The sequence below is a fragment of the Onychomys torridus genome, chromosome 1, assembly GCF_903995425.1.
Source record: "Onychomys torridus chromosome 1, mOncTor1.1, whole genome shotgun sequence".
In the NCBI taxonomy this organism is placed as follows: domain Eukaryota; kingdom Metazoa; phylum Chordata; class Mammalia; order Rodentia; family Cricetidae; genus Onychomys; species Onychomys torridus.
The window spans coordinates 61,800,831-61,828,713 of NC_050443.1; the positions used below are offsets into that span (position 1 = coordinate 61,800,831).

General features: G+C 49.8%; 1 protein-coding gene across 2 annotated transcripts in view; it reads right to left on the minus strand.

Annotated features, from left to right (window-relative positions):
* The window catches only part of Homer2 (homer scaffold protein 2), a 91,746-nt gene extending 66,292 nt beyond the window's left edge, over nt 1-25,454 (minus strand). The window contains exon 1 of one of the 2 annotated variants that reach the window (XM_036199884.1): nt 25,244-25,454. In XM_036199884.1, coding sequence (XP_036055777.1) covers nt 25,244-25,248 — 5 coding nt within the window. In that variant the 5' untranslated portion in view covers nt 25,249-25,454. The remainder of the gene's footprint in view (nt 1-25,243) is intronic. The other variant, XM_036199892.1, reaches the window with a different exon arrangement.
* Between the last annotated feature and the right edge of the window lie 2,429 nt (nt 25,455-27,883).

Consider the following 27,883-nt stretch of genomic DNA (forward strand, 5'->3'; position numbering starts at 1 on the left):
CAAGAATGTGCTGGGATTAGAATTCTTTCTGTGTAGTCCCAATGTCAAGGCCCTGAGTGCATGGAGGAGACAGGTCTAGCATGGAGGTCAGAGGGAAACATCCCCTTCCTGACTCTCCCCCAGCTGTTCCAAAGCATACAGTACCTTCATGAGGTGTCTGAGCCACTGTGAAAATGTGTTCTATTGCCCCCGTTAAGAAGAAAAGAAACACAGTCCATGTTCCCATCATCCCAGCATTTTGTAACCTGTCTACTCTGCCCATTGTCTAGAATCCGGCCCAGTCTCTGCCCTGAAGACAGTATTCATGGAACCTATGACTTCCTGTTCCAATTTGGACTGAGCACTTCACGGCACATCCACAGCCTCCTTCTGTCTGGAATTCTTTCCATTCTTCTCCCAGAAGCCACGGATCTTTTCACCTGCCAACTGCCTCTTTCATAGCCTCACCCTGTTCTGTTACTCTTGATCCTCAGGATGCGTGAGAAGGCAACCGGAAATCCTGTCTCTCTACTTTCCCCTCACACTTGGTTGCTGTCGCTCCTGTACCAAATTACCACAAGCTTGCCGGCTTAAAATAACTTAAATTTATTTCCAAACACTTCTAGTGGCCAAAAATGCAAAATGAGTTTCCCTGAGCTGAAACCATGATGCCAGCAGAGTGGTGCTCCCCGCCCCCGCCCCCAGAAGCTCTACGAGGAGACTGCCCCATCCCTCCCAGCTTCTGGAACTAGCTCACTGGCTCATGGCCTTTTCTTCTGTCTTCAACACCTGCCGTAAAGCAGCACCAATTTTTCCTCTGCACAGGCCCTCCAATTACTGCCATCTCTGACTGCCGTGAGTCCTCCTTTGTCCCTCTGTTCCCACACTCATGACTGCATTGGTAATTCAGGATAATTTCCCCGAGCAGAGTCCTTTGCTTATTCACCTCTGCAAAGCCTCTTCTACCATCTGTGGTAAGATTTCTAGGCACCAGAGATTAGGGCTGCTATCTTCGGGGCATACTTTTCAGCCGAGCACAGCAGGTATAAAATTTGGGCAGAGGATGTAGTTCCCTTGGTAGGGTGCTAGCCTAGGAGGCATGAGAAGATGGGTCCAATCCTAGCATCACATAAACGAGGTGTGGTGGCTCATGCCTACAATCTCAACACTGCAAAGACAACTCAAGGGCAGGACCAGAAGGACGGCTCAGTGCGTAGACTGTTTGCTCTACAAGTGTGAGAATCTGAGTCCAGATCTCTAGAATTCATAAGCCAGACACGGTGGCATCCATCTGTCATCCCAGCAACCCTCCAGCCAGAGAGAAGGCAGGGATAGCAGAATCCTGGGAAGCTCAAGGCCAATGAGCCTGGCACACACAATGGCAAAATAACAAGAGATATCGTCTCACAAAGTGGAAGGTAAGCCTCTGACCTTCACTTTCAGGCTCTGCCATACACAAAGCTGTACTCATAACACACACACACACACACACACACACACACACACACACACACACACACACACAGAATAATAATAATTTCTCTCTCTCTCTCTCTCTCTCTCTCTCTCTCTCTCTCTCTCTCTCTCAGTTTTTCGAGACAGGGTTTCTCTGTGTAGTTGTGGTACCTGTCCTGGATCTTGCCTGGCTCTGCCTCCCGAGTACTGGGATTAAAGGCGTGTACCACTTCCCTTCTCTCAGGAACCATTTAGCAGGCCTTGCCTAACTCTCCATGCACGCTTCTCATCTGAGGTGAGGTTTGGGGCACTGGCTTCTCCTCTTCTGTCCCCAGTATTGGATATTCTGTGTGGATGGAGGAAGGCTTTACTCTAGAATGCCACCCACTTCCAGCCTGGGCTGACTCAAAGATGTCTTCATCCCTCTGATAAGCACTGTGTTCCTCAGGCCTCCAAATAAAGGCCCAGCTACAGCCCCACTTCTCTCTCCTGCCCTCTCTGATGGGTGGGCTCAGCCGAAAGACGATCTGGGGACCTGCAGGCTGCACGGCTTCCTCTTGCATTCTCTGATGTTACCTTTCCTCTCCTCGCTCTGCTGTCTAGAAATTTGTCGAAATCTTCCAATCGCTGTTAATTCCCTCTTACTCATTTGGGTGCCCTGGGATTATACTTCCCTAATCTCTTTATTATTATTTAATGGGTTCTGGGCAGAGAAGGTATAAATACACCCAAGATGAATCCTCCATCTTGAACTCTAAATTAATCTTTAATTTTCAGTTATAGCTTGCATATGCTTAAAAGATAACAGACATTCTCGTCTAAATCCGCAGGCTCCTGTCAGTGGGTGAGCGCGGAGATAGGAGGCTTCAGATGTACAGCCCAGCTTGCCAACTGGCCCTGCCTCCAACACAGGGCCCTTCCATGGCTGAGCACTGCTGCCTGCCACACATCAGTCGGCACACATTAAGAACTGGCCAACCACATGAGGACTTCCTCTTTCCAGGATTTGTTTTCAAGCAAATTAGTTCTTCTAATGCCAGAGGCAGCCATTTGCTACTGCACGACTCAGGGACAGTTTCTACAGGTTCGGTCGGCCTCGGAGAACCTTTTACTCAAAAGCAAAGACTTCACGATACATCCCTGCTTTACAAAGGCCCGGGTTTAAAAATAAACATGGGCATTTGAAGGAATACAAAAATAGTCCGTGCCCTCAGCTCGACAGAGCCCAGTGGCACAGGGTGTGTGCTGGCCTGGAGGATACCCAGAGAAGCCAAATTCAACACAAAGCCTTCATGGACCTCAAACAAGTGAGAAACCGGGGTAGAGAGCCTTTGTTGTGTGCTTGGCTCCTTTTGTTATCCAGGGCCATCCATGCCCAATTCTCTCCAGCCATAGGCATCCACCCTGCCATGCTGTTCATAAACCAGTTGTCAAACAGCTGAAACCCAACACAGTCTCCATCTGCATATGAGGTCGTCTCCTCCTCCTCCTCCCTCTCCTCCTCCTCCTCCTCCTCCTCAATTTTTGTATTCAGCCAACAGGCTTAACACAATGGAAGCTCCTGACAGGCTATACCTGTCTTTCCATGAGCTGCGACCTCCCCAGGAATGCCTTTCTCACAACCCCCAATCCAGCCCACTCCCCCTGGTCAAAACTCTATCTCCCTTCAAGGCCAGTACAAATTAGTCAGGTCTTCCATCAGAACTGCCAGTCTGAGTTCTCCCCGGAAGCTCAATTTTCTCTGCGGGTCTTCTGTGGCCCTTGCATAGTATTGTAACTCATCTCAGGGCTGCTCTAGGTGTAGCCCTTCAACAATGCTCTGGACCCCTAGGCAGGGATCAGATCTGCTCTTCTGCAGACCCTCAAGTACCTCAGAGGAGGAAGTGTGGGACTGGAGAGATGGTTCATCAGGTAAGAGTGTTTACTGCTCCTGCAGAGGACCCAAGTTCTCAGCACCCACATAAGGCAGCTCACAATTACCTGTAGTTGTGATCCTGATCCAGGGGGGATCCCAACGCCCTGGCCTCCATTGGTACCTGTACTCATGTGCACATACCTGCACATACACACACACACACACAAATGCACACAATTTTAACTTGTAAAAGTGAATCTTAGAGAGAGGGCTTAAAGCTGAAGCCTTGACTGAACCCAAGGCTTATAGAGTGCAGAGAAACCAATACCAGGCCACCAGGACCCCACATAAGTCCAAAAGTCAAGCAAGCAGACCCTTGTGGAACTTGAGACTTTTTGTAGCAGGACCTGAGAACTTTCTGTAGCAGAGCTGCTGGCTACACCAGCGTGTAAGCACTCGCATGCACACACATGGGAATGCCCAAGTGTCCCAACCCTCTCAGTTCCATGTATCTGGGCCCCAATTTGTGCTTCCCCACTGGGGATCTGTTCCCTATGTCCTGCATAAGTGACCTTTCCCAGTGAGCCCTACCCGGCCTAAAAGAGGGTGAAAAGCACATCTTACTGGGTGAACTCACAGGCTGTCACTATGTCTTACATGCTGTTTCACAGCCAGATTCCAGCCAGCCAGACACAAAGCTTGGGTCAACAGAGAGGCTGGAGGGAAGGGCACCCAGAGAGAGGGAGACTGGGAGGAGATGGCCACAGACACCTAGTAAGGCTCTGTTCAGACGTCTCTGGGAGATCTAAATGATCCCAAAGCAAACAATCACATGGTTTCCTGTTACCCTGTGGATACACTGGCTGCTGTGTGGATAACGAACGGGTCACAACCAATCAGGCTGGCCTCCATACAGGATCTTTTAGAGCCCCTTTTCTGCTTTGGAAAAGGTTGGGGGCTCTACTGCCAGCAGGAGGGTCCAGACAGCTGGGGCTCATATGTCCTGGCTCCAGTCTGGCTCAGAACAGCCTGTGATTGTTCCCATGAACTAAGGGCTTGTCACCCAGCTACTTCACAGGGCCAGATGCTCTATGTGTGCTGACATGTTCCCACTTCATTCTTACCTTCTCAAAGCGTACTTCAAACTTCTACTTGCCTATTTCCAAGCACGGTTTATCTTGGGCTTCAGGGTAGCTTATATTCCTTTAGTAAGGAATCTGTCTTCTAAATAGGAAAAGCCTTCCTGCGGACCCATGGCAATGCTGAGCTCCACCCTACCAAGGTCTCAGTGGTTTTTTGGAAGAGGTAGCTTCTAGAGTTGCAATATTTACCAATCATTCCCTATGTGGTGGGCATCATGCTGGCCACTGACGTGCACCTGCCCTGCTCCCATCTTCCCAACAACCTCGAGACTGTCTATTTTGCAGAGGAAACTGGCAAAGAGTAAAGATTAAGTAGCTTGCCTGAGTTCATATGCCATTCATTACACAAGGGAGCCTGCACCACCTAATCCCTGTGGTGCTGTGGACTCCCTTTACATCCGTTCCACTGTGTGCATCTTGTTGTGGCTGCACCTTTGTACTACCTCCCCTCCTTCCAGACTCCCTGAGCCCTTTGCCTCTCTTCCATGTTCAGGATGAAGTGCTCTGGAGACTGGTTTCTGAGTAACTAGGTTCATCCTTGTGCATCATTCCAGGCCAAAAGGGATGATGGTCAAGTCCTGACTCATCGTGAGACTGTCAACCAGAAGCTCTCCTTGCTCTGTAACTCTGAACATCCTGTAACTCCCCTTGCTTCTTGGTGACTTGGGCTCCTGAGTCACCATCCTTCTCTCCTCCACCACCTTTGTTTTGATTCTTGGTGATTTCTGTGCAGACACAGATGACCCTCCTCTCTCAGCCTCTCTTAACTGTAAGGGTGGCAAAGACAGGCCAAGTCTGTCCCTGCACCCCTGGAGATGCACAGTAAACATCAACCAACTAAATGGGTGGTTGAGGGAGCTGAGCACGGCCTTACTGGGCCCAGTCTGCTATCTTTACAAGGCTAGCCTCCACCTGGGGGAGGCGGGGCTTCTGGGCAGCTGTTCTCACTGGCCGCCACTCAAACGTGGGCAACCTAAACAAAGATGTTGGTTCTGAGGAGCCCAAAGCAAAGCAGCAGGGGCCTTCAGAGCATACATCTACCTCAGCCATCCCAACATTTGATCCCAAGGGATTAGGGGAAACTAGTTCTGCCACCTGACGCTCTCCTCCTAAACAGACTGCTCAGAGGGCCTCCAGTGAGTTTCTCCCAGGATCAAGCAGAGAGTCCCTCTGTGTAGGCTTCACATCACTTGAGTCCAGGGTTTGAGTTCCTTGCCAACTGCATTCATAATTCACTCGGTTAATTTACCCTTTGGTGGATAAAAGGACTTGATCCAGGAGAAAGAGCCTACAGACAAATCAAATAACTTTTGTAAGATGTGCAAAGAGAAGCCAGTGTGACTGCCAAGGCTTGAAACTCCCAACTTCTATGAAGAGTTGGGGACCAAATCCTGAAACCTTCGGGCTACAGGTTCCTTCTTCCAGTTCAACAGTGGAGGAAAGGCCAGTTTTTGTGCATCTCGGACAAAAATAACAAAGGTAACTCCCAACCAAGTGTGTACAGGAGGAACATAGGAAGGATTCTGAGTCACAGCCAAAAGCAAGCAAGCAGTGTGGGCTCTGGAAGGCTTATAACCACGCTCTGTGTCAAGGTCAAGATTGATTCAATAGAGCCACAGATCCAGCCCAGCAGGTTTACTTATTTGACATTTGGATTCTTGTTACATAATCTGAATTAACACCTTAATAAGTGTGACTGTGAGAAGCCATACAACAGGACTGAAGTCCAGTCATTCTGAGAATCTCCACTGAGATCTGGGAGAAGGACCAGGGGAGAGGTGGGAGACAGAGCCAGGAAAGGGAAGACAGCTGTGTGATCGTATAATCTGGGCGGATGGAGTCAGGCGACTGACTCATGTCAGGGTAAATCTGTTCTTTCGACCTCTGCTCTTAAAGCTATGTGGCCACAACCCCCTTGAGGCACAGCTCTGCTTTCCCCTTTAGACCTCTAGATGTACCCTTGAAATAAAGGTTGTTTTTTCCTTCTCGTGGAACTGTGAAAGTCTGACACAATATGAACTTTAGAGTGGCATGTCTTTGAGTAGGACAACATAGAAAACCACCAGTTTCATCCCGAGCCTTGGCTGTGTGACTTGAATCAAATGACTTAACTTCTCTAAGCTCCAATTTCTTTATTTCTGAATAAATGTGAAGCTTAGATGAAATACTGCACATAGGCGATGAAGAAAGATTAGCTCCCTTGTCCTGGCAGAACTTGCGAGGTCCCACAACAACCTTGTGGGCAACCCTATGTCTGTATACCATATCACTCTGTGGCCTCAAAGACAACGCCTGTGAAGTCACAAAATGGGCAGGCAGCCAAGAAATGATGGGCTGATCCCAAAATGTCATGGCTGACAGTGAAGGAAGACTGTCAGGAAGAAAAAAAAGTAGCCTTCTCCTTCCCTCAAAGATCCTCCAGAAATTTCTGCTGAGTATGTGGGGAAGTCAATGTCCACGCTACAGTGGTAGGGAAGACAGAGACCTGGTCTGAGGCCACTATCATCTCACACGGCCGGCCCTTGGCAGTGGAGAAGCAGATAAGACCAGCCAAGAGGTCACTGGGCTGATACAGCTGATGCTGCTCAGAGGATGCTCTTGTAACATACGCCACCTCCCCTTCTTCTGTGACATTTCCACACTTGTGCCAATTTTGCCAAATGCTTAGCAGGCAGCATTTGAAGCTAAGGTCCCCCAGCTGGTTTTACCCTTGAGAGAGAGAGTCCTGGGGCCCACGGTGTGACCAGCCTGGCTCGACACTGCCAGTCTCAGTGTTCTCCATTTAATTATTTAAGGCCACGAGGCATTGTTTTCTTCATGGGGCAGAGCTCTCAGAGCATTTAAAATTCATGGGAGAAGCCAAGGAGTAGCTTTTTTTAGCTCCCTCCCTTGAAGCAAATGATATGTCTTTCAGTCAGGCCTCAATTCCAGTTTTCTAGAATATTCTACCCTCGATAAAGCACTCCTGCTTAAAGGGAAGAGAGTAAGAAGAAAGTAAATGAAAACCAAGCCAGGTACAGGGTAGCAGAGCAGGCCTGTAATCCCAGATCTTGAGGCTGAGGCAGAAAGACTATGGCAAGTTCAAGGCCAGCCTGAGCTACAAAGCAAAACCCTGTGTCCTAAGCAATCAAACAAACAAACAACAACAACGAGGACGACGAAACAGAGCATACCAGAACAAAAACTACCAAAAACAAATGGGGGGGGGGGGGGAGGTTGAAAAGCCTGAGAAGGAAGCATGAAAAAGCCAATGTACTAATCAGCAGCTTGATCCCAGGGGAGCCACCTTTATATTTAGCAAAACGGATTCCAAAGTAAGGGAGAAGCCTTAACCGTCACTGGGAATACAGAGTGCCAGGTGTTAGGCTGGGTGGGTGTTTGAAAAGCTGTAACTGTGCTGACTCCAGGCTTTGTGACCTCAACTCCAGATCCCAGGAGAGAACCTGTGAGTTCAGTGACTGAAGTCACAAGACAGTGGTCTCGAACACCTAAAGGGGACGTATAAAACATTTCCCACTGCAGAGGAGGGAGCTGAGGACCCTCGGCACTGAGGGCCACCCACTGACTAAGGTAGTGTTTAACAAGCTGTCCCCGGAAAGGAGACATGGGCAGGTGTACTGTGCTTTAGCTGAGCACCTGGGAGTCTCAGAGCTCTGTGGCCGCTGGTGGAGCTCAGCCCTCATCTCCTGAGGACCAAGAAAAACTGGCTGCACTCAGACGTGTTTATTCCTTCCCACAAGAAGCTGTGGACAAAGTTTTTGCCAGCATCACAGACCGCCCACTTCTGCCATCTGCCCCGTGCAGACCCATGGTAACAGATGCTCCTTGGCTGAGGAGAGGGAACCAAACAGGTACTTGTCCCTGCTGACCTACATTCCACTGGCTGGGTAAGCACAGTAGTCCTGGACACCTGCCCACATCTCTATGAGGAGATAGCCCTCTCCTGCCCCTCTCCCACCTCTGGGCCCAAGATTTCCTTTCTCTAGGTCATATACACCAAGTTCTTTAAGCAGTGTCAACCTTTTGGGTCAAGGACCCTTTGGAAATAGGTTAAAAACAAAAACAAAAAAACAAAAAAATAAACAAACAAAAAACATTAGGGGCGCCCTCCTAGAAGAGCACATACCTACCTACAACTCCTTGTTGGAGGAGGAGTCCCAGACTCCACACTGGGAACCCCTCTTCTCATCTCCCCCACCCCCACAAAGGCCAGGAACCATCCAAGACGAGGGAGTGGGAAGACCGAAAGAGGCAGAGATAACTGTGTCTTCCTGACACCATGAGACCGCTGGACTCATGAACCCAGGGTAGCTGTGGCTGCCTGCACGAGACTTGCACACGATCAAGCCAGTCAATATTCTGGCATGGAGGGGGAAGGGGTTCTCAAGCTCCCACCCCTACCTGAGGAGCTCATGACAGCTGATGGCTTCGGTGAATTGGAGCATCAGCTGTCTTTAAGGGTGCGGTCCCTGGTCATTTAACTAAGCTCCCAGCGGAAGGCCCCACACCCAAGAGCATACAGGCAGCACAAATTGGACTTGATGAGAGACTTAATAATAACAACAACAAAAGCATGAAGCTGGGATGGGTAGACGGGTAGGGATGGATCTGGAAAGAGTGAGAGAGAGGAACAAGGGGAGTATTTGACTAAAATATATTGTATGAAATTTTTAAAGAATAAAAATATTTTAAAACATTGAAAAAGGGCCCCTATTATATGCAAAATATATACTGAAAGACATGAAGATAGAAGGGAGTCTGGTTGGATAGGGCGGGGGAACAAGAGGAGTCGGGGACAAAACACGGGGCTGAATATGATCAAATTATCTCACACATATAGGTAAAAATGTTACAGTGAAATTCATAATTTTGTACAAATAAATATGCTAGCAATGAAAAAAGAAACTTATTCACACATATTTATCTAAGTAGACAAGGGAAAGTCTATAATAGAAGAAATCAGAATTATAAAGGGGAAAACCCTGTTAGGGAACTCTGTCCTCCAGACCCAACACAGCTGCTACCACCTTTCAATCAGAGCTGCTAGGATTACCCACTGAGATCCTGCCAAGATGGGCCTTCTATAGTCCCTCCTGGAAGAAGGAAGGGACACTGGGCCTGGCCCTCTCAGAGAACATATAAATGGATCTGAAGTGCTGAAGTGGGAGGTGCTTTCTTCAGTGATGGAGCTGCCTGTAAGTGACCCACTGTCCTGTAGGTAACTCCTACCATGCTCCTGTAGGTAACCCCCACCCATGTTCTCATAGGTAACCCCCACCATGCTCCCGTAGGTAACTCCCACCCATGCTCCCGTAGGTAAGCCTCACCCATGTTCCTGTAGGTAACCCCCACCCATGTTCTTGTAGGTAACCCCCCATGCTCCTGTAGGTACCCTCCACCCATGCTCCTGTAGGTAACACCCCCATGCTCCTGTAGGTACCCCCCACCCATGCTCCTGTAGGTAACCCCCACCCATGTTCTTATAGGTAACCCCACCCATGCTCCTGTAGGTAACCCCACCCATGCTCCTGTAAGTAACCCCCACCATGCTTCTGTAGGTAACCCCCCCATGCTCCTGTAGTAACCCCCTCCAAGTTCATTGGTTCACCAAGCTAGACTTGGATGTAACTGTTTCTCCAGTCCATCACTGATGATCTGGGATGGACATTTATTCATCTCCCCAGGAAAAGTCACACAACAGAACCCTTCTCTTAAGTATTTCTGCAGAACATATGCCCAGACCCTCTCATTCTGCTTCTCAAAAAATTCTTCCACCATCTGCATTTAAATGACCTTGGGCATCCACCCAGGACCAAAATGTAACATTGCTTGCTGCCTCTTTCCCTATAGTTCCTTCACACTTTAGCTAAAGCCTTCAGGGTTTTACTCAGCCTTTGGGGCAACCACCTCCTTAAGATGATTCAGGGAGAACTCACCATCTCTGGAAATCCCCAGGTCCCTCTCACACTCACAAAAGCCTTGTTTCATGTCCACACACCACCCCAGAGACAACCTACCAGTGCTACTTGTCACCCATCACCCAAGATCTCCCTGTTCTATGTATTCCAAGTCTGGGGGCGTCTGTCTTCCTTTATTCTCCAAAGTCTGCATGGGCCCTCTGAAAACACTGGAATTCCACCAGCACCAGCTGTCCCTGCTCAAATGTCCCCTTCACCCCTTAACTAAACCCAGATGACCCTGAGGACAAGTCCCACCCAAACCACAAGCTGGTCTGTCCCTCTCACACCAGCACACTGAGCACAAATGGAGGCAGCTGGTGACCTTGTAGCTCACTCCAAGTCCTGGGAGGCCAGGCCACTCCAGGCACCTGCTTCCTATGCACCTGCCTCTAAGTTACTTTGTCATTGACCCAGAGCTTCAGAGCCTTCCACCAATCTTGTCAAGGTATCCTCATAGAAGACCCAAACACACTGTGCCAGCTTCCTTGGCCCCTCTAGGCCAATGCCTTCTTCCTCATGCTCCTTCAGTGACCCTTGCTGGGCACGCTCCTTTAGTGACTCACAGCCACATGCTGGACCCATTCACCTTGAAATATGAACTGCCCACTCCCCACCTTCTCATGGCCCATCCTTCTGGTCCATTCAAACTTTTCTGGCCTCACAGAGCCCTCCAATGTGGACTTAAGCCCTCTCCATCAGCCATGGCCTAGCTTCACACTGTAAATTGGATAGCCCACACCCACCCGTGGCCCATCACTGCCACAATCCTAGGAACCCTGCCTCCCAATCAGGCGGCACCCCGACCTAATGTAGGCAGCCCACACCCAAGCCACTGGGCAAACTGGGTGGATGAGTTTCACTTTAAATTCATGTTCTCTGACCTCAAACTGTCATTCCCCAATGGCTCACAGGCTTGTGTTTCTTCAGTAGGCTTGCCATTCACTCCCTGACAACTTCCTCATTATCATCTCCTCTAACTTCCCACCCCATTCTCCACCCCTGCACTCAGCAGATGACCCAGCCTCCCACTCAAAGGCAGGAGGCATGGGACTCCAGTACCTTCCCACCACCACACCCAAGCCTTACAACGGCCTCCTTTTTAGAGAAAGATGTCCCTCTTCCTTCTCCGAAGTACAACCCTTCCCTATTGCTCTGAACCAAGCTTCTCATCATTTCAAGGATGAGGCTCCTCTGTTGCCTGGCTTCTCTTGTAGCAGCCATCCCGTTCTGAGACTATGCTCACTGTAGTTCCCCCGTAGCAAAAGCCTCCTGGCTCTCCCATACACCCCTCCTTCCCTGCTTCCCATGTGCCTTCCAACTTGGCTCCTAGCGCTGCCTTGAGACTGACTTAGGCCGGGACACCAGTAGCCACCACACCACCTCTCAGAAGCTCTCAGCCAATGCCAAAGCCCTGCTTCTAGGGATGTTTCCCCACCAGCTGCTACTCTAGGTTACCCTTTCCCAGCCAGCCACCCCTCCTCCGTGCTCTTTGCTCACTCCTGCTCCTTCTCCTATCTGGCCACTCCCTAAAGGGCGGGTGCTCCCAGGCTTATCCCTGTCCTCTCCTTCAGCAACACTGCCCAGTCTTTTCCCTTCAGTACTGCGCCCCCTGAGCCCCATCTTATAATCAACAACTCCCCTCCCAGCTATGCTCCAAAGAGATCATGTTGGTATTGAACTCGGATTCCTTGCCTGCCTCCTAACAGTTCCTCTTCCAGGATCCTCCACTGCTGCTAGCAGCGGATGCCAAAGTCCTCTACTTCCTCTCTTTTCTTGACCCTGATGTCATGTCATCCTGAGGAACGGCTAAGAGACAGTGGATGGAAACTACCCCTATGTGACGCTCCAGCCTCAGCATTTTCTCTGACCTACAGAGTCATCCTGTTTCAACCTTCCCTTCCAACAGAGCCACGGCTATTGCCTTGGAACCTAACGAGGATCTTGTCACAGACCTTCAGTATTACTCAGCTTTTCACACGCAAACACACACACACACACACACACACACACACACACACACACACACACATATATATATATAGAGAGAGAGAGAGACTAGTTGACTGATTAGAGGATTACAGGAGTCAGTTCTCTCCTTCCATCAGGTGGGTTTCGGGGATTGAACTCAGGTTGTCAGGCTTGACGGCACATGCCTTTCCCTACCGAGCTATCTTGCCAGCCCTACTCAGTTTCTTCAGTGTCATCATACCTGTGTCTCTGCCACTTTCCACAGTCACATCTGATTTGGACCTGGCCTACTTCTTTCTCCAACCCCTGCCCGGGGTCCTTCTGTCCCCTGCTGAGATCCTGCCATCAGAGTCTGATGCCAGTTTTTCAAGCATTCAAGACTGCTCTCTCGGGTTGGGGATTTAGCTGAGTGGTAGAGTGTTTGCCTAGCAAGCGCAAGGCCCTGGGTTCAGTCCTCAGCTCAAAAACAAAAAACAAAAACAAACAAACAAACAAACAAAAAACCAACAAGACTGCTCTCTCCACGCTTGGTCTGTGCACCGGACACAGTGTCCACTGGGACACCATGCTCCCTGCTCCCACGGTGGCTCCTTCAGAGGAGCGCCTCCTAAGCACACATGCTGAAGCTGCTGTCAGCCTTCACATCCTTCTTCCTCTCTGAGGACAACTTGCAGAGATTTTTACTGCGGGGCTCATTGGCAGGATTTATTTCTTGGAGGTGGAGGGTTTGCTCACAGGAGCAAGCAGAGTCTGTCTCACCCATTAAAATGCAAATTTCAGGGGGGTGCATATCTGTTTTACTCATCAATGATTCCATGTGGAATAGTATTTTGGACATAGTGGATTAAAATACATTAAAATTTTAGCTTCATCTACCTCCTTCTCCTCCTCTTCTTCTTCTTCATGTGATGTTAGAAAATACTTAATTACCAATGTGGCCAGAATGTTTTTGTTAGAGAGTACTGGTTAGCAGCGGTGGTATCATCCCAGATTATGGCACTGGTGATCTAACTTCCAATGATAATGAAATGTTTTATGTAGTAACAATATAGAGGGGTACAAGATGTCGCAGGGTGCAGAGAGGACAGATAGGTTGGGCTAGGTGACAACATATTGGACATGTCAAACTAATGAGACTGAAATCACGAGTCATCACTACTTAGCCAAATGCCTCCCAAGGAGCTTATGTCAAGTATCCACGCATGTGCCGATCTGGAGGCCATCACTGGGGTGACAAAGGAGAATGTGTTTCAACATGGTCATACGGGACCGTGTGGATGGCATGTTGTCTAGACTGCGTACTGCCATCTCCACATTCTCTTTCCCAACCTCAAAGAACTAGAATTATTAGAAGAAACAAGGGTTTCTCTGGCCATCTCAACGAGGGGTTTCCAAGTGGGCTGAGGGACAGCAGTGCGGGGAAATCACCAGTCCATCTTCCACGGGACAAATGCTAAGTCACGCAGTGTAGGGAGAGAGCAGAACACCACGGCCAGCCCCACACTTCTGCTCTCAACCAACCCTTCGAGTCTGAACATTAATGTTCACTCCCTCCAGGAGATTATCTGCTCCCATGGAGCAAGAAAATCCACTTCTCACAGAGGTTAATAAACTTACAGATCTCATTACTCAAAGAGGTCATGCTGGTGAGAATTTTAATGCATTTTTTTTTTTTTTGAGAGAAAAAGTCTGGAAGAATATTAACAACGGAACAATGCTACTGTGAGATGCAAGGGCAGAGAGGTCACCCATAGGGTGGGGCAAGTGCTCCTTCCTCGAATGGGTCCCCCACCCACGGATGGCAAAGCACTCCGAATCTGATCAGAGAGGCCACCATCACTGACCATGGGATCCAGGGCTTCCTGCCTCTGTTCCCACACCTGGATCTCTCAGCATGCTGGCTAGTTGCCTAGCTGTGGCCACCTTTAAAATAATTTTCTTGATTCTTCAAGAGCCCCCTGAAGGCTGGTGATAAATCTGTCCTTGCTCTAGCTAACTCCCTGCCCCATCCATTACAGCAGCTGATCAATTCATTCCCTTTCTTCTTGATCTAGCCCCCCTCCCAGCTCCTGGCTAATCCTCAGTTAGCACTGAAAGGGAACAGCAGACCCAGACCCTGCCTCCTACCTGCCAGTGTAATAAGGCTACTGGGGATGGGAGCACAGCTCCACAGTGGGGCCCTTGCCAACATGCGTGAGGCCCAGACTTCCAGCTCCAGCCCTGAAAAATAAGCAAGTGGATAAACCACAGTACACACCTACTCTCAAGTTCTTCCAGGACCTGGAGGGAGAACTTCCGGAAGCGTAGACTCCTACGTTCCATTCCCGCCTGCCTCTAACCTCACCGCCTCTTTCTCTAACATCGCCAATACCCCCTTTGCTTTGCTCTTTGCCCTCTAACACGTTACACTTACAAAAAAAAACCTCACCTTTCCTTGGACCCCGACTTAGCCTCACATTCACCTTCATCTACAATCACTTTCTACTCTCTCTCCAACTGTGAGTGGATTTGGGCTTTCCCACTTAGCTGAATCCGCTCTCAAATTCCATCACTGCCACAATATTTAGCAGTAGCCACCTTCTGGGTCCCACCATCCTCTGAGCTTTAGGAAGTCCCTGGCCTTGTTGAGGATGGCCCACTTAATAGCATTCTCTTCCATCGCTTCTACAGCCCGTCTCCTCCGCTTTCCTCTGAGAGTCTCCCAGTCTCCTTCCCTTCTGGCCTGGTGATTCTTCCCTGCAAGTGTGCTTCTTTGTCCAGGTCTTACCTTTTGTCTTAGCTTGCTCTTTCCTTGGTCAATCCCTGCCAGGTGAAGGTTCCCAAGACTGTGTGAATATCCCAGTTGCTGAGTTTGTACTTCTAGAGTGGACAGACGGCCACACATGGAAATTCACCACCTGACACTCAACTCCCAGCCTCTCCTCTGGGAAAGCCGCCTTTCCTCTCCCTTCCGCTCCGAGCCTGAGCCAGGGTCAACACCATCAGCCACAAACCTAGAAACATCCACACTGCTGACAACTCAACCTATGTCTCTCATTCCAGCAATGCTATCGTGACAACATCAGCCTCCAGCCACTGCGCCCAGAGAACAATTTTATTCTCTAACAGGATTAAGCTTGACTTCCAACTCAGCCACTTCCTGGCTAAGAGCTTGAAGAGGTTGCCGAATCTCCCGAACCCAGTTTCAGCTATGCAAGGGAGGATTGTCTCGAGGAGGAAATGAGATGTGAGAGTACAGACATCACAGTCTCACCTGGTGTACTTACCTGTGTCCAGATTAGACAAGCACACAAGAAAGACCCCTCCTAGCCCCGCTGAGACCCTACGCACATGTTGATTGTGCTGTGTGCACTCCTGGAGGAGGCCTTGGAACCATCCCAAGGCTTGTACGACATCGTCTGCGCCATGCCTGCTCTCTTCTTTTTGGCTTCCATCGCTTCCTGCCTGGACTGTGGCTCTTTCCTATAAGGCAATGGCTCTCACCCTGTGGCTCTCGACCCCTTTGGAGTTGAACAACCCTTTCACAGGGGTCGCCTAAGACCATCGAAAAGCACAGATGTTTACATTATAAATCCTTAACAGTAGGAAAATTAGAGTCATGAGAATAATCTTATGCTTGGGGTCACCACGACATGAGGAACTGTATTAAAGGGTCGCAGCGTTAGGAAGATTGAGAACAACTCCTGTAAGGTCTCTTTCTCTCTAATCTCCTAAGTCTCCATGCTGCCCTTCATCGCTGTCTCTAGAATAATTTCCCTAAAATAATTATTCTTCCCTTCAGAGTGGAAACTATTCCCTCACTGCCCACAGACTGAGATCCAATGATAGCATGTTTTGGCCTTCTACATCTCTTTATCTCCAAGCCACTGACCAGGTCAGGCCTCACTCTGATAGCAGGATTAACCGCTCCCTGACCATCTCAATCAGTTAACGGGTGGAGGACAGTGGATTTTGAGGCTCTGGTGTAGCTCAGTGGATGAGCTGGGGAGACGGAGGCTTCTTTTTTGTTTTTTCAGAGCTGAGGACCAAACCCAGGGCCTTGCACTTGCTAGGCAAGAGCTCTAGCACTGAGCTAAATACCCAACCCCGACAGCGGCTTCTTACCGAGATGAAATGACCTATCCATGCTCACGCAGCAGCCAGGGGCCTGGGGATTGATCTGTTCATCCATACCCTCTCTAGCTCCACTGACAAACAGTCCTACATGAGAACACAGTCCTCAGGGGGTGAAACAATCACACCTATCTCGAGTCCACCTGGAGGAGGCAGAGACCACTTCTTCACATCATCTGAGCTAAAATACGCCTCGACACCGCCGCCGCCGCCGCCACTACCAGCTCCCTGCCCTGCCCCTTGGAACATCCTTGGAACAGGCTGCATCCCTTTTCCCATGAGACCCTTCTCAGTTACCCTTCTCTCCCAGGACGCGGAAGCCAAAGCAACTCTCTTTTCTCCACTTATCTGTACAACTCCAATTAAACACTTTCCCAATTAAAGACCTCAGAAGGGCTCCAAAGCACAGCCCGTGGGTCTGCAGTGTTGCTCGCTAATAAGGTCCCTGTGGACGGCTCTACCCCATGACCCAGACAGGACGCCCCAGAGCTACCAAAGGGCTGGCTGGGTTCAGCTGCTCTCATGAGGGATCCAGACCCAGGGTTTCCCAGGAAGGGCAGACAGCAGAGCCTACCTGAACTCCCCCACCCCGACACAGTGGGAAGACAGGATCAATAGTTCTCCTTGGCCAGGAGGCACCCATGTACCAAACGGTTTCTTAAGTCAGAGAGTCCATGTTCTCACATTCCTCCAAGGAGTATTAAGAAGACTATCAAGCTTGTGAATAAAAATGTTGTTGAAAAAAAAATCTCTTTAGTCTTTGACAAATGTCTAAATGTGTTCCCCACAAGTGTATTTTTATTCTAACAAGATAATTTGAAATATAATTTAAATAATTATATTTCTACCAGAATGATACCATATGACTAATAGCATCTTGGTGGCAGAAATACTGGAGACTTCATAGAGCTTTCAAAGAGGCTTCCATCCTGCCTCTTCCCACACAGAACACACCCCACTAGGAGACTGGTGCATGATGCCAGCTCTCACCTCCAAACCTATAAATACACTGGGGGCCCGCCCGCCCGCAAGCCCCATACCTAGAAGATGCAAGAACACAGCACAGCAGTGCTTAAGAGGCCAGGGACTCAGAAACAACACCCCGAGCTTTCTGCTCCAGCCCCTTGCCTTGCATCTCTTTGCTCAATTCATTAAGCAAAATGTAACTCTCTAGATGGAGAAGGTTGGAGCTTGTACACTGGGGACTTCTGGGGTCCTGCAAACCCGTTTTCTCCATTGTAAATACACTGTGTGAATGCTGTTTGCTTCACATTCGACAAAGCTAAGGGGAGTTCTTGTCTTCTCAAATGAAAAGCCTCTGTGTCTATGCCATGAGCCAAAGCGAAGTTTTAAATGCTTCAGGCTGAGGAGACACTGCTGATTTACATGTGTGTTTACTCTTGCGTGTTGTGTGTGTGTATTCTGTGGTACTGGAAATAGTACCCAGGGCCTTGTGCATGCTAGGCAAGTATTCTATCAATGAGCTCCATCCCTAGCCCTGGTCTTAAAACTGAAGCCAAGAATATAATGTCCTTCCTGCACGTACGTATCTGTCAATCCTTTCCTTAAGGGAATTTTCTTTGAAGAGATGGACAATGGTCTTTTGAAGCACAGAAAGGATTTCTTAATGGTACATGGTGCTTTCGCTTGCAAGGAACTATCCCGTCTGAGGATTGAAGCAGAATTACTCTGCCTGGTATTTCTAAACAAGGATGTATGCTTTGAGCAGCTGGGTCTCAGTCCAGCACCCACCCTTAGTAACGACAAGGAGTCCTTAATGTCCTCACCATGATTCACTCAGGAGCAGTGACTCACCCAAAATTACCCAGGCTCCTCAAATTACCCAGAGCTAATTGTGATCCTGGTCTTCTCTGCCATTTTTTTTTTTCCTTCAGTAATTCATCATTTAAAGCCAACAACTGCCTTACAGAATTGTTGAAAATTCTTTTTAAAAATATTCTGCCTTGTTCTTAGCAGATTGACAAAAATGTATCCAATTTGGCAAAAGGACAACTTAGAATTAGGTGTAGATTTAAACAATGATGTGTTTTTATAATTATTGGCAGGAGAAGATGGCCACTCAAGATATTTTTTGATGCTGTTGTAAAAAGTATGCTACAAAACAGACATATAGAATGATTTCATCTTGTTAAAAATACATTTCCCTTGGTAGACATACATCTAGACACACAGTCCTACACACATGGGAAAGAGGCTGGAAAGACAGAAAACCAACTGCTGGTGAAGGTGATCCCAAGATGTGGGATGTCAAGTCCCTCTTCACTTCCTTCCACACACTGTTCTTCTTTAGTACGAGCATGCAATGTTCTTATAATTAGGGAAAAAAGCAAAGCTATTTTCATTTTCTTTAAAAACAAAACCAAAATCAAACAGTAGATGAGAAAGGGTAAGAAAGAGCACATAAGGACGGGGCTGTAAAACTGTGCTAGAGCGGTGGAGGGCTGTGGAGCCGCCCCTGGGTAAAGTGTGCTTGATGCAGAAATCACTAAGGACCTGAGTTCGGATTCCAACAGCCACATGACAGTTGGGTGTGGTGACATGTCTACAATGTGGAGGTAGAGACATGACATGTGGATCCCAGGGGTTCACTGGCCAGGTAATCTAACTGAAATGGTGAGCTCTGGATTCTGTGAGACCCTGTCTCAAAACACAAAAGAGAAAGAGAGAGAGACACACAGACAGACAGACAGACAGGCAGAGACAAAGACAGCCAGACACAGACACACAGAGACACCCAATGTCGACCTTTTGCCTCCCTCCACATGTGTAGATATCGGTCAGCATGCGTGCGCTTACACACACACACACACACACACACACACACACACACACACACACACACACACCAAAAACCTGAGCTAGGAAGAACAGTTGTGAATGAGCTCTGACGAGTGTGCTCGACCCCAAGCTCCCCAAGAGGCATTACAGAAAAGAGACATGGGAACGTCTACAAACCAGAGACCCTTAAGAAAAGCAAACCATCTGCTCCACTCCAAGTCCTTCTGCAGGGGACTGTGCAAAAGCTACACATGGGACGTGACCAGTCCTAATAACCATCAAGGTTACGAATGGCGAGAGGCTTCCGATATGGATGATGACATTTCCCCAAATAGAAGTGACCGCAGACGCTTGGTCCAGCCCCTGCTACCCTCTGACCTCCAACCACTCACTCAGATTTAGCCACTTGGCCCTCTTCACTGTTCACTAACTTGCTGAGCATGCTCCTGCCTCAGGGCCTTTGCACTTGCTGTTGACTCTACTAAGAACACTCTCCCCTCAAATATCTGATGTGGTGTGCTTTTTCCTCTTTCTCAGTGAGTTCTTCCAACTGGTCATCTAAAACCTACTTTGCCTCAGCATCTTGGAGCCCATTTCCTTATTTTTTGCCTAATCAGTTGAATTTTATAAACAAAACAAAAACCGCCCAAAGAGAATATTTTTTTCATGCCTGTTTATTTGTTCAGCTGGTATCTATGCATTTGGTATCTAGTCCCTTCTAAACTCTGTGACTTTCCCAGTGCAGACACTGAGGGAGATTGCTTTTGAATTGAACCAGAGTGATCCTACACACCAACAGCCTTTTGGTACCTCTCCAGGGAGACATCTCCCCTAGACTCCCCAGATATATGGACATCCTATCATCAACTCTTACACCTTTCAGATGATAACTGTTTTTTCCACAGAAGAGTTTTATCAAGATAGGAGAGAAAGAGACAGACATGAACAGGCCTGTGGGAAACACACGTGGTCAAGAGGGAAAGGAGAGGACATTTTGTTTCCATCACAGCATTTAAACACAAAGCAAGTGCCTGAATATGTGGCTTATCTCTCTTTTTAAATACATAAACCCCACAGAGGCAGGAATTAGCCAGTGGGCCTGCTCATGTCTGGGTCCCCAACAGTACTGGACAACTGTATCACAGATGAAGGATTCGAATGAGCCTTAGTGAAGTTGAACCAAAACCAAAACAAAAACAAAAACAAAACAAACAAACAAAAAAATACTGGACCAAGAGAAGACAAGTTCATTTCCAAATATTTTTAAATTTTATTTTATGTGATGGATGTTTGGTCTGCATATGTGTCTATGTACCATGTGCAGGCCCGGTGCCCATGGAGGCCAGCAGAGGGTGTTAGAACCCCTGCCTGGGACTGATGGTTGTGAGCCATATGTGGGTCCTAGGAATTCAACCTGTGTCCTCTGGAAGAGCAGCCAGTGCTCTTAACCACTGAGCCAACTTTCCAACCCCTGAGAGACTCTATTTTAGTTAACTAAGAGCACACAGTAAAGCCCTGTAACTTGCAAAAGAACGCAGTGTGGTTCCGAGGTGGGAAAGAACATCAGAAGTTAAGCAGTATAGATCCCTGAGAGGCAGCCAACTGTATCAGATAACCAGGACTGTGGCAGTCATCCACCACAAGCAATCGTAGCTCAACAAAACACAGGCGAGCCAGTAACACAGCCCATCTTATTTGTAAACACTGACAAAATCAGCTACGAGTCACAACAGCTGACAAGATGCCTTTTCCGCGGGCCGTTTATAGACAGTAAGAAGATCATCTACAGCTCCAATACTTGGGTAGCAGCACCCAGTCTGACAACAAACCCACATCACAATCAAAGCAGAATGCCTGCTTTGGCATTAAAACAAAACTGTATCCAAATGTGATTCCTTTCTCCCTTTGGTCCTGTGACTCCCCACTCAAGAAAATCATATAGAAGGGAATCCAAAAAGCATCGTAACTTCAGGCTGGAGTCCAAGCAAGGCTTCCACCATGCAGAGAGTAACTCAATCATAAGATCTTTACAGCAGGCCTATGAGGTCAGCCACTGAACTGCACGTTGGGATGCAAGGGTAAGGAGGTAAGTCCTATCATTGGGCAATGATTGGAGGATGTGGGATATAAATAAATCAACAAAACCCGGACAATGACAGGTGTGCCACGGCAAGGGACTGTAGGGTACACAGGTGGGGCTGTGTGAGAGTTCTGGCAACCAGGTTCTGGATGTCATAGTGTGAAGGAAGGGGAGAAGATGTCTGCAAAGCCAGGGTAGGAGTATTTCAGGCACCCGAAGGCCCCAGGAATATGGATTAGCACATTCCCAGCACTACAGAGGGTTCTATGGACAATGTTGAGCTAGAATGTACTTACTCCTGTACTGAGGCTGAGAGGAAGTTAATAAAGAAGGAGATCCTCAGGAAAGGTGGGAGGAGATGGATGGATGGAGGGTTCCTCTGGAGAGGAGGCCAGGAATCTTCAGAATGTAATAAGTGGCACCACAGAGTGACTGGTGACGCTGGAGATAAGGCAGAGGCCCGTGCCTTTGTCTGCTGAAGGGTGTTTAGACAGGAGAGTGACAAGATCTGATTTGCAATCTTAAAAGCCAGTCCCTCGGCTCCTAGGAAAAGAATGGACTGACAGTAACCCAGAGTGAAAGATGGGGGTGCAGGGTGTTGAAAAATGTATCCATCCAAGGAGGCAATGGTGGTCAGGACTAAGGCCAGTGCTATGGTTACTGGAGAGTGTGCGTGCTCCAGATGAACCTGGAAAGTAGAGCTCACAGGGCCAACGACAGCCTGGATATAGGTCGGGGGAGAACCAAGGATGATGGGCTAATTATCAGAAAGACAGTGGGGCCACCGATTGGGTGGGAGGAGAGAGGGACGATGGGAACTAGAGGCAAGAGCTCCAGGGATGGATGAATTAGAAGCCCAGAGAAAGGTCTGTGGTGGGAATAAAAATGTAGGGTTGGCAGCATATCGGAAGTAACACTTAAAGCCACCGGGAGTCAAAGGAGCAAGCAGAAGGAAGGCGGAACCAGAACCATCAACAACATGAGAGGAAAGACAGAGGCGTGTGGTGTCAGAGGAGCTGGGAGGGTATGGAATCAGGGAGGAAGGACCACTGGGGAGGAACACTGGGGAGGGGTGGGAAAAGAGGGCAGACATCGAGCGGTGTCTATGCTGAGGTAAAGGAAGAAGCCAGGCTAGAGTGTGGAAGTCAAACAAACATTAGGAGAAGAAAATGGATGGAGACAATGGGCTTGCCCTTATCTTTGAGATGTCCTCAGAAGGACGAGGCAGGGGAACAGAAGCACGACAGGTACGCAGGATGGGGATGGGGAATTCTTTTGAAGATGGGAAAGGCCAAACAGTGCTGCCCAGTATGGCAGCCAGTAGCTACACGTGGCTGTTTAAAGCCAGGTCCTGAGTCACACTGGGCGCATTTCAAGTGCCCAGTGGCCTCATGTGACTGATGGCTGCTCTAACTGACTGTATGGATTAGCACATTCTGGCTAATCTGCCGAGAGTCCTATCCGACGGTTCTGAACTAGGGTGAGCTCCTGTATTGATGCTGATGGGGTTAAGAAAGCAGTCCTCTGAGAAGGTGGAAGGGGATGGTTGGATAACAAGAAAGACTGGCCTTTCAGCAAACTGGCAGGAGCAGAGTGGCAGCTGCACTCTTGCTGTAGGACGGGCAGGAAGATGGAGGGGTTGCCTTGGTCTGTGGCTGCTACTTTGTCCACGAAAGGGGAGGCAAGGGGTGTGCAAGGAAAGGTCGAGCAATGTCCGAGCAATGCCTGAAAGGAGTCTGCACAAAGCAGCTGCCTTGGAACGCTGTCACACACACACTGGAGACATCACATACTTAATGCAGGACACTTCACCGAAGTGAAAGGGCAGGAAACACCTAAGGGGGAATGCAACCTCAGCCAGGAAGTCAAGTCAGGTGGCTGGCTCTTTATTTCCTTACATCTTTGTCCGGTCTGATGGGGCTCTGACGAGGACCGCAGCCAGGTAGGTCTGCTACAGGCTGCTGTTACTGGCTCGTCCTTCCCATCCCACACAACTCTCTGGAAGGATGACAGTAGTTCTGTCTTTTATTAAAATGGCTCCCTCCATCCACCTCTGTCTGGACTATTTACCCAGCCTTTAGCTCCATCTCATTTTACAGTCATGGCTTGTACAGCCACACAAACTACAGAAGGAAATATATTTTAAAATGGCAGGGAGAGCTAAGAGCTGCAGATCAGCTATTAGCTACAAGTAGTGAGTAATACACATTTATTGAGTGACGTTAAAATTACATGAAAGACATGTTCTGGGTTGAAAACAAAATGCCCAAGCTGCTTACACCTACCTGTTTTTCCACAAACAAAAATTGTTTCCTGGTATTTTCTTTAAGCTTTTGTGAGTAAACATTTTCCTTTCCACAGATGTTATTTTAACCACAGAGTTTCAATGTTTGTTTTTGATATGCAAGTGGCTCTGCTGGGTTTGTGTCAGCTCAGGGGAGGGCAGGAGAAGGGTTAAAATTACCAGGTCCTTTTATCTTCCGTCTTGAGACCTACATTTGCTAACTCCTTCCCAAAGATTTTGTTTTTAAGTATGGATTCTGAGAGCCTCCAAGATTCCCACTGCTCAGAGATCAGTGCTTTCATATCTGCTGAGAGATGGCTGAAAATGTTACAAAAATCTGCCTCCCGGCTAGGGTGACTCTGTCTATCACGCCCCCCACTCCCCACCCCCAGTTGCCCAACATGTTAAATCTCTTGGATAGGCATCAATATTCCTAAGCAAATTTCCACTGGGCCCCTCTGTCCCCCATGTTCCTGTTGGCCACAGCCCTCCACTCTCCTTCTCCAAGCTCTCCCATGCTCACCTCTGCTCCCACCAAAACTCTACCTACCTGCCCCGGGAGAAAGCCACTCCAGAGACTTGCCCCGAGGTAGGCACAGCAAAGCCGCCGACCCATAGGGACTGGTCAGGCCGCCAGGGCAATCTTGCCTCTTTCCACTGCACCTATGTCTTCCCACACTAATCTATCCCCCAAAGGGAAGCAACTTCTCTAGATCTATCTATCCAGCAGAAGGCCCTGGGTCCCAGGAAGGGCTATTCAAGGAGGCTCAGCAGCTGGGGACAGAGATTCAAGACCTCTGGTTCACTCCAACCATCCTCGAGGTCCCTTTCAGGCAGTGGCCTTGCCTCTGCCGATGAGCAACCACGCACTAGACTCTCCGGTTTTACACATGCATCAGCTGTGCAAGCTGGAAGAAGTCACCCAACTACTCTGGACCCAGTTTCCTCAGGTGGAAAGCAAGCACAATAAGCATTCCCTGCAAGGAGAAGCACCATGAACGTGCGCTCGCTCGCATTGGTGAGCAGAGGTAAGGAGTTACTGTGTTATTAGCACAGTGGCTCCTGACTCACAGCGCCTCCTGCTCGGAGAGACGCCGAGGAGAAATCAATCCCGCTTTTAAAATTACTTTATATACTCAGAAACATTAGTCACTTCAACGGAGCATCTGGAGCCTCACCTAGGTCCCTTACCGATTTCCACCATCCTCAGCCATCTCAACGCTGCCCGCAAGTCCACTATTCCTACGCCGAAAGGTTATGATTGGGTGTGTTTCCTTTCCAGGAAAACTTCGATTTCCATGTCGCTGGCAATAAATGCAGCCGTGAAGAATGGCAAACTGCTCTTCACACTCACAGACCCAGGCCCTGGAGTTGGTCGCGCCAGGGGCAAGGAGACCGCGGAATGGCTGAAGCGCCGAGACCAGCCCGGGTGCGGGTCCCCGCCAGGTGTCTCCGCGCCGGGCTAGCCGAGAAAGGAAGGGCCGGGGGCTCCCGGCGCAAAGTCCGCGCCCAGGCCGGGGGGACCCCCGCCCCCCACCCCCGAGCTCCCGCCGCAGCACGCGATCGGCCGCCCGGAACCCCTCGCGGGCGCCCCGCGAGCTCACTCACCCCATCTCCGGCGCTGCTCCTGCGGCCGCTCCGACGGGGCCCCTGGCGTTCGCTGTCCGCCCGCTCGGCAGCTGCTCCCCGCGCGGCACATGCGGCGGCCCGAGTGCGCCCGGCTCAGCCCCGGCGCCGCTCCATTCCGCCGGCTGCGCGGCTTCTCTGCTGGTGTCGGGGCCGCCGCCAGGCGCAGGCGGCCGGGAGGGCGGGGGCTGGGCGGCCGGGGGCTGGGCGGCCGCGCTCGGGCGGAGCCGCCGGTGCCTCCCGCCCGCTCCTTACGTAACCTCGTGGCCCCCGGGCCGCCGCCGCCGCCCGCCTGGAGCCGGGGGCGCGGCAGCGTGTGCAGAGCTCCCCCACACCCCGCCGCACGCCGCCGCGCAGTCGCCGCTTCTTCCCGCAGCCCCCTCCTCTCCTGGGTCGACCCCGCACCCGCGCGTCCTGCCAGGCTTGGCACTGCGCCTCGGGCGGGACGTCCCGCCTGCTGCTGGACTTGAAGTCGCAACTGGCAGGGACTTTTTTGGCCCCCTTTAGTTTACGGATGAGGGAACCCAAGCCCCCTCAGGGAGGAGAAAGGATGTGACCAAGGTCATATACTCAGTTAGAGCTCAGGTCCCCAGAGCTGAGGTCAGTAGGACCACGACTTGCTCCCCCTCCCCCCCTTAAAGCCCACCTTCGTCTTCCTGCCCACTGTCTGGCTGGGTAGCCTTAGAGTAACATCCCCATTAAAATCCTGGAGGCTAACGTAGCAGGGAGGCTCCTACAGTCCAAACCTGGTGCCCTGACTCTTCGCTGGGTAAAGACAGAATCGCACACCTTCAACATAGCGGGTTGGCAAAATTTAAGAGACTTCCTTAACCTTGGCTAAAGGCAGTCTCTTCAGCCCCCTTCCACACACCAAATCCTGATTCCCTACCGAAGGCCAGCACTGGCACCAACCTAACCATCACCTCCCTGGGCCTTCCGCAGGATGGCTGCGGAGCGCATACTGTCCACATGGACTGGCATCTCTGGACAGGGATGGGGGGAAGGCAAGGACAAGCAACTGGAAGAGGACCACCACCCTGCCCCTGCCTCATTTCCCTCTGGGCAACGGTTGCCTGCTAGCTAGCTTCTTCTTGTCACGGAGAGCACCAGCCCCGTGTCTAAACTGCGGTCAGACATTTCTCAAGTACGGTTTGATCAGTGGCTTCCCTCCCACTGTCCTTGGGATGAGCGTGCCCGGTCCACGACCACCTCCAGCCTTTGCTCTTCTCACTTTGCCCTTGTTCTCTGAGCTCCAGCCAGCTGGCCATCCTTTCATATGTGCTATTCTCTCTGTCTGGGAAGATTTTCTCCTCTTATTTCCTACTTACAATTCAGATCTCAGTTAAGCTGTCACTTCCTTTGGAGGCTTTACCTGAAGCCACGGATGGCATTGTACCTGTGCATTTTTTTTTTCTTCCTTGCACGCATTGTTAGTAGTATCCGCTGTGAAATTACCAGTTTAATATTCTGGACACACCTGCAAACTCTTAAAAAGCATGGTGTTTTGCTCATCATTGTAGCCCCACTCCTTACAATGGGAATTCAGAGTCTTCCACAAATATTTATTGAATGCATAAGCAAATAGACCAAGTCCCTTCTACACAACATTGATCAGGGTCTGTACACACAGGTGAGCCTGTTGAGATCCATGACCAATAACCACTCAGTCCTGGAGAAGGCACATCTAACACAAGCTAAACTCCAAAGACCAGGCCTGTGCCAAGGTGCCTGAGGGGACAGTGTCACTAGCAGGGGCCAAGAAAGAAGCCAGCAGCAGATGGGGAATTACAAGGAGGAGCCACTCCTGTGTATTAGGGGTATGGAAGACAAGAATCTCTGAGTGAAGGAGCCCAGTAGTGCCCCCAGCTCTGGCTGGGAGTTCCCTTCTGCTCCACTGATGGAGAGGGCACACCCACATCAGCTTGGCAAGATGCAATGAGGCTGAGCAGGTGGGGTGGTGAATCACACTGCCTGCTTCCCGATGGGGCGGCAGGGAGCAGAACCACGTTGGAGGTGTAGTGCTCCGTGATTAAATTGGCTGTCCTCTGGGAAGACGGCTCCGGGGGAGGGGAGCAAAGGTGACCAGACTCAAGGTTTGGGAAGGAACACATTTTCTTTCCTCCACTTTCTCTGAGCTACTCCAAGAGCTGAGGCATGGGGAATGTGGCCTCTGCTTCTCTGCTCCTCTCCTTCAGCCAAGGCTGGTGGCTTCTCTGGACACTTCTCTGATGGCTCTGCACTCGGTGTCATCCTCTGGAACAGTCTTTACGGGCACTCTTTCATCATCTTGGACTCTTCCCAAGAGATGGGCATTTCATTTCCCTATTAGAGGCCCTCCGTGGAGGCCAGCGAGGGCAAATTTCATTGTGGAACATCTCTCCTCCTGTGATCTCAGTGGCCCTAGCTGACAGTGTTGATGATGGGTGAAACCCTACTGTTTCAAGAAGGCCAAAACGAAGAGAGTCTGTGCTGGCTGGTGGTGGAGGCCCGGCCAAAGAGAGCCCGTGTAGGCCAATAAACTGGGTAGAAGAGGAGCCAGTGATGGGGACAGACGAAGATGTGAGAAAGAGGCGTGGCCTTGGAGAAAGCAGGGGAAGATGGGATCTAGGCCTATCAGAGTTA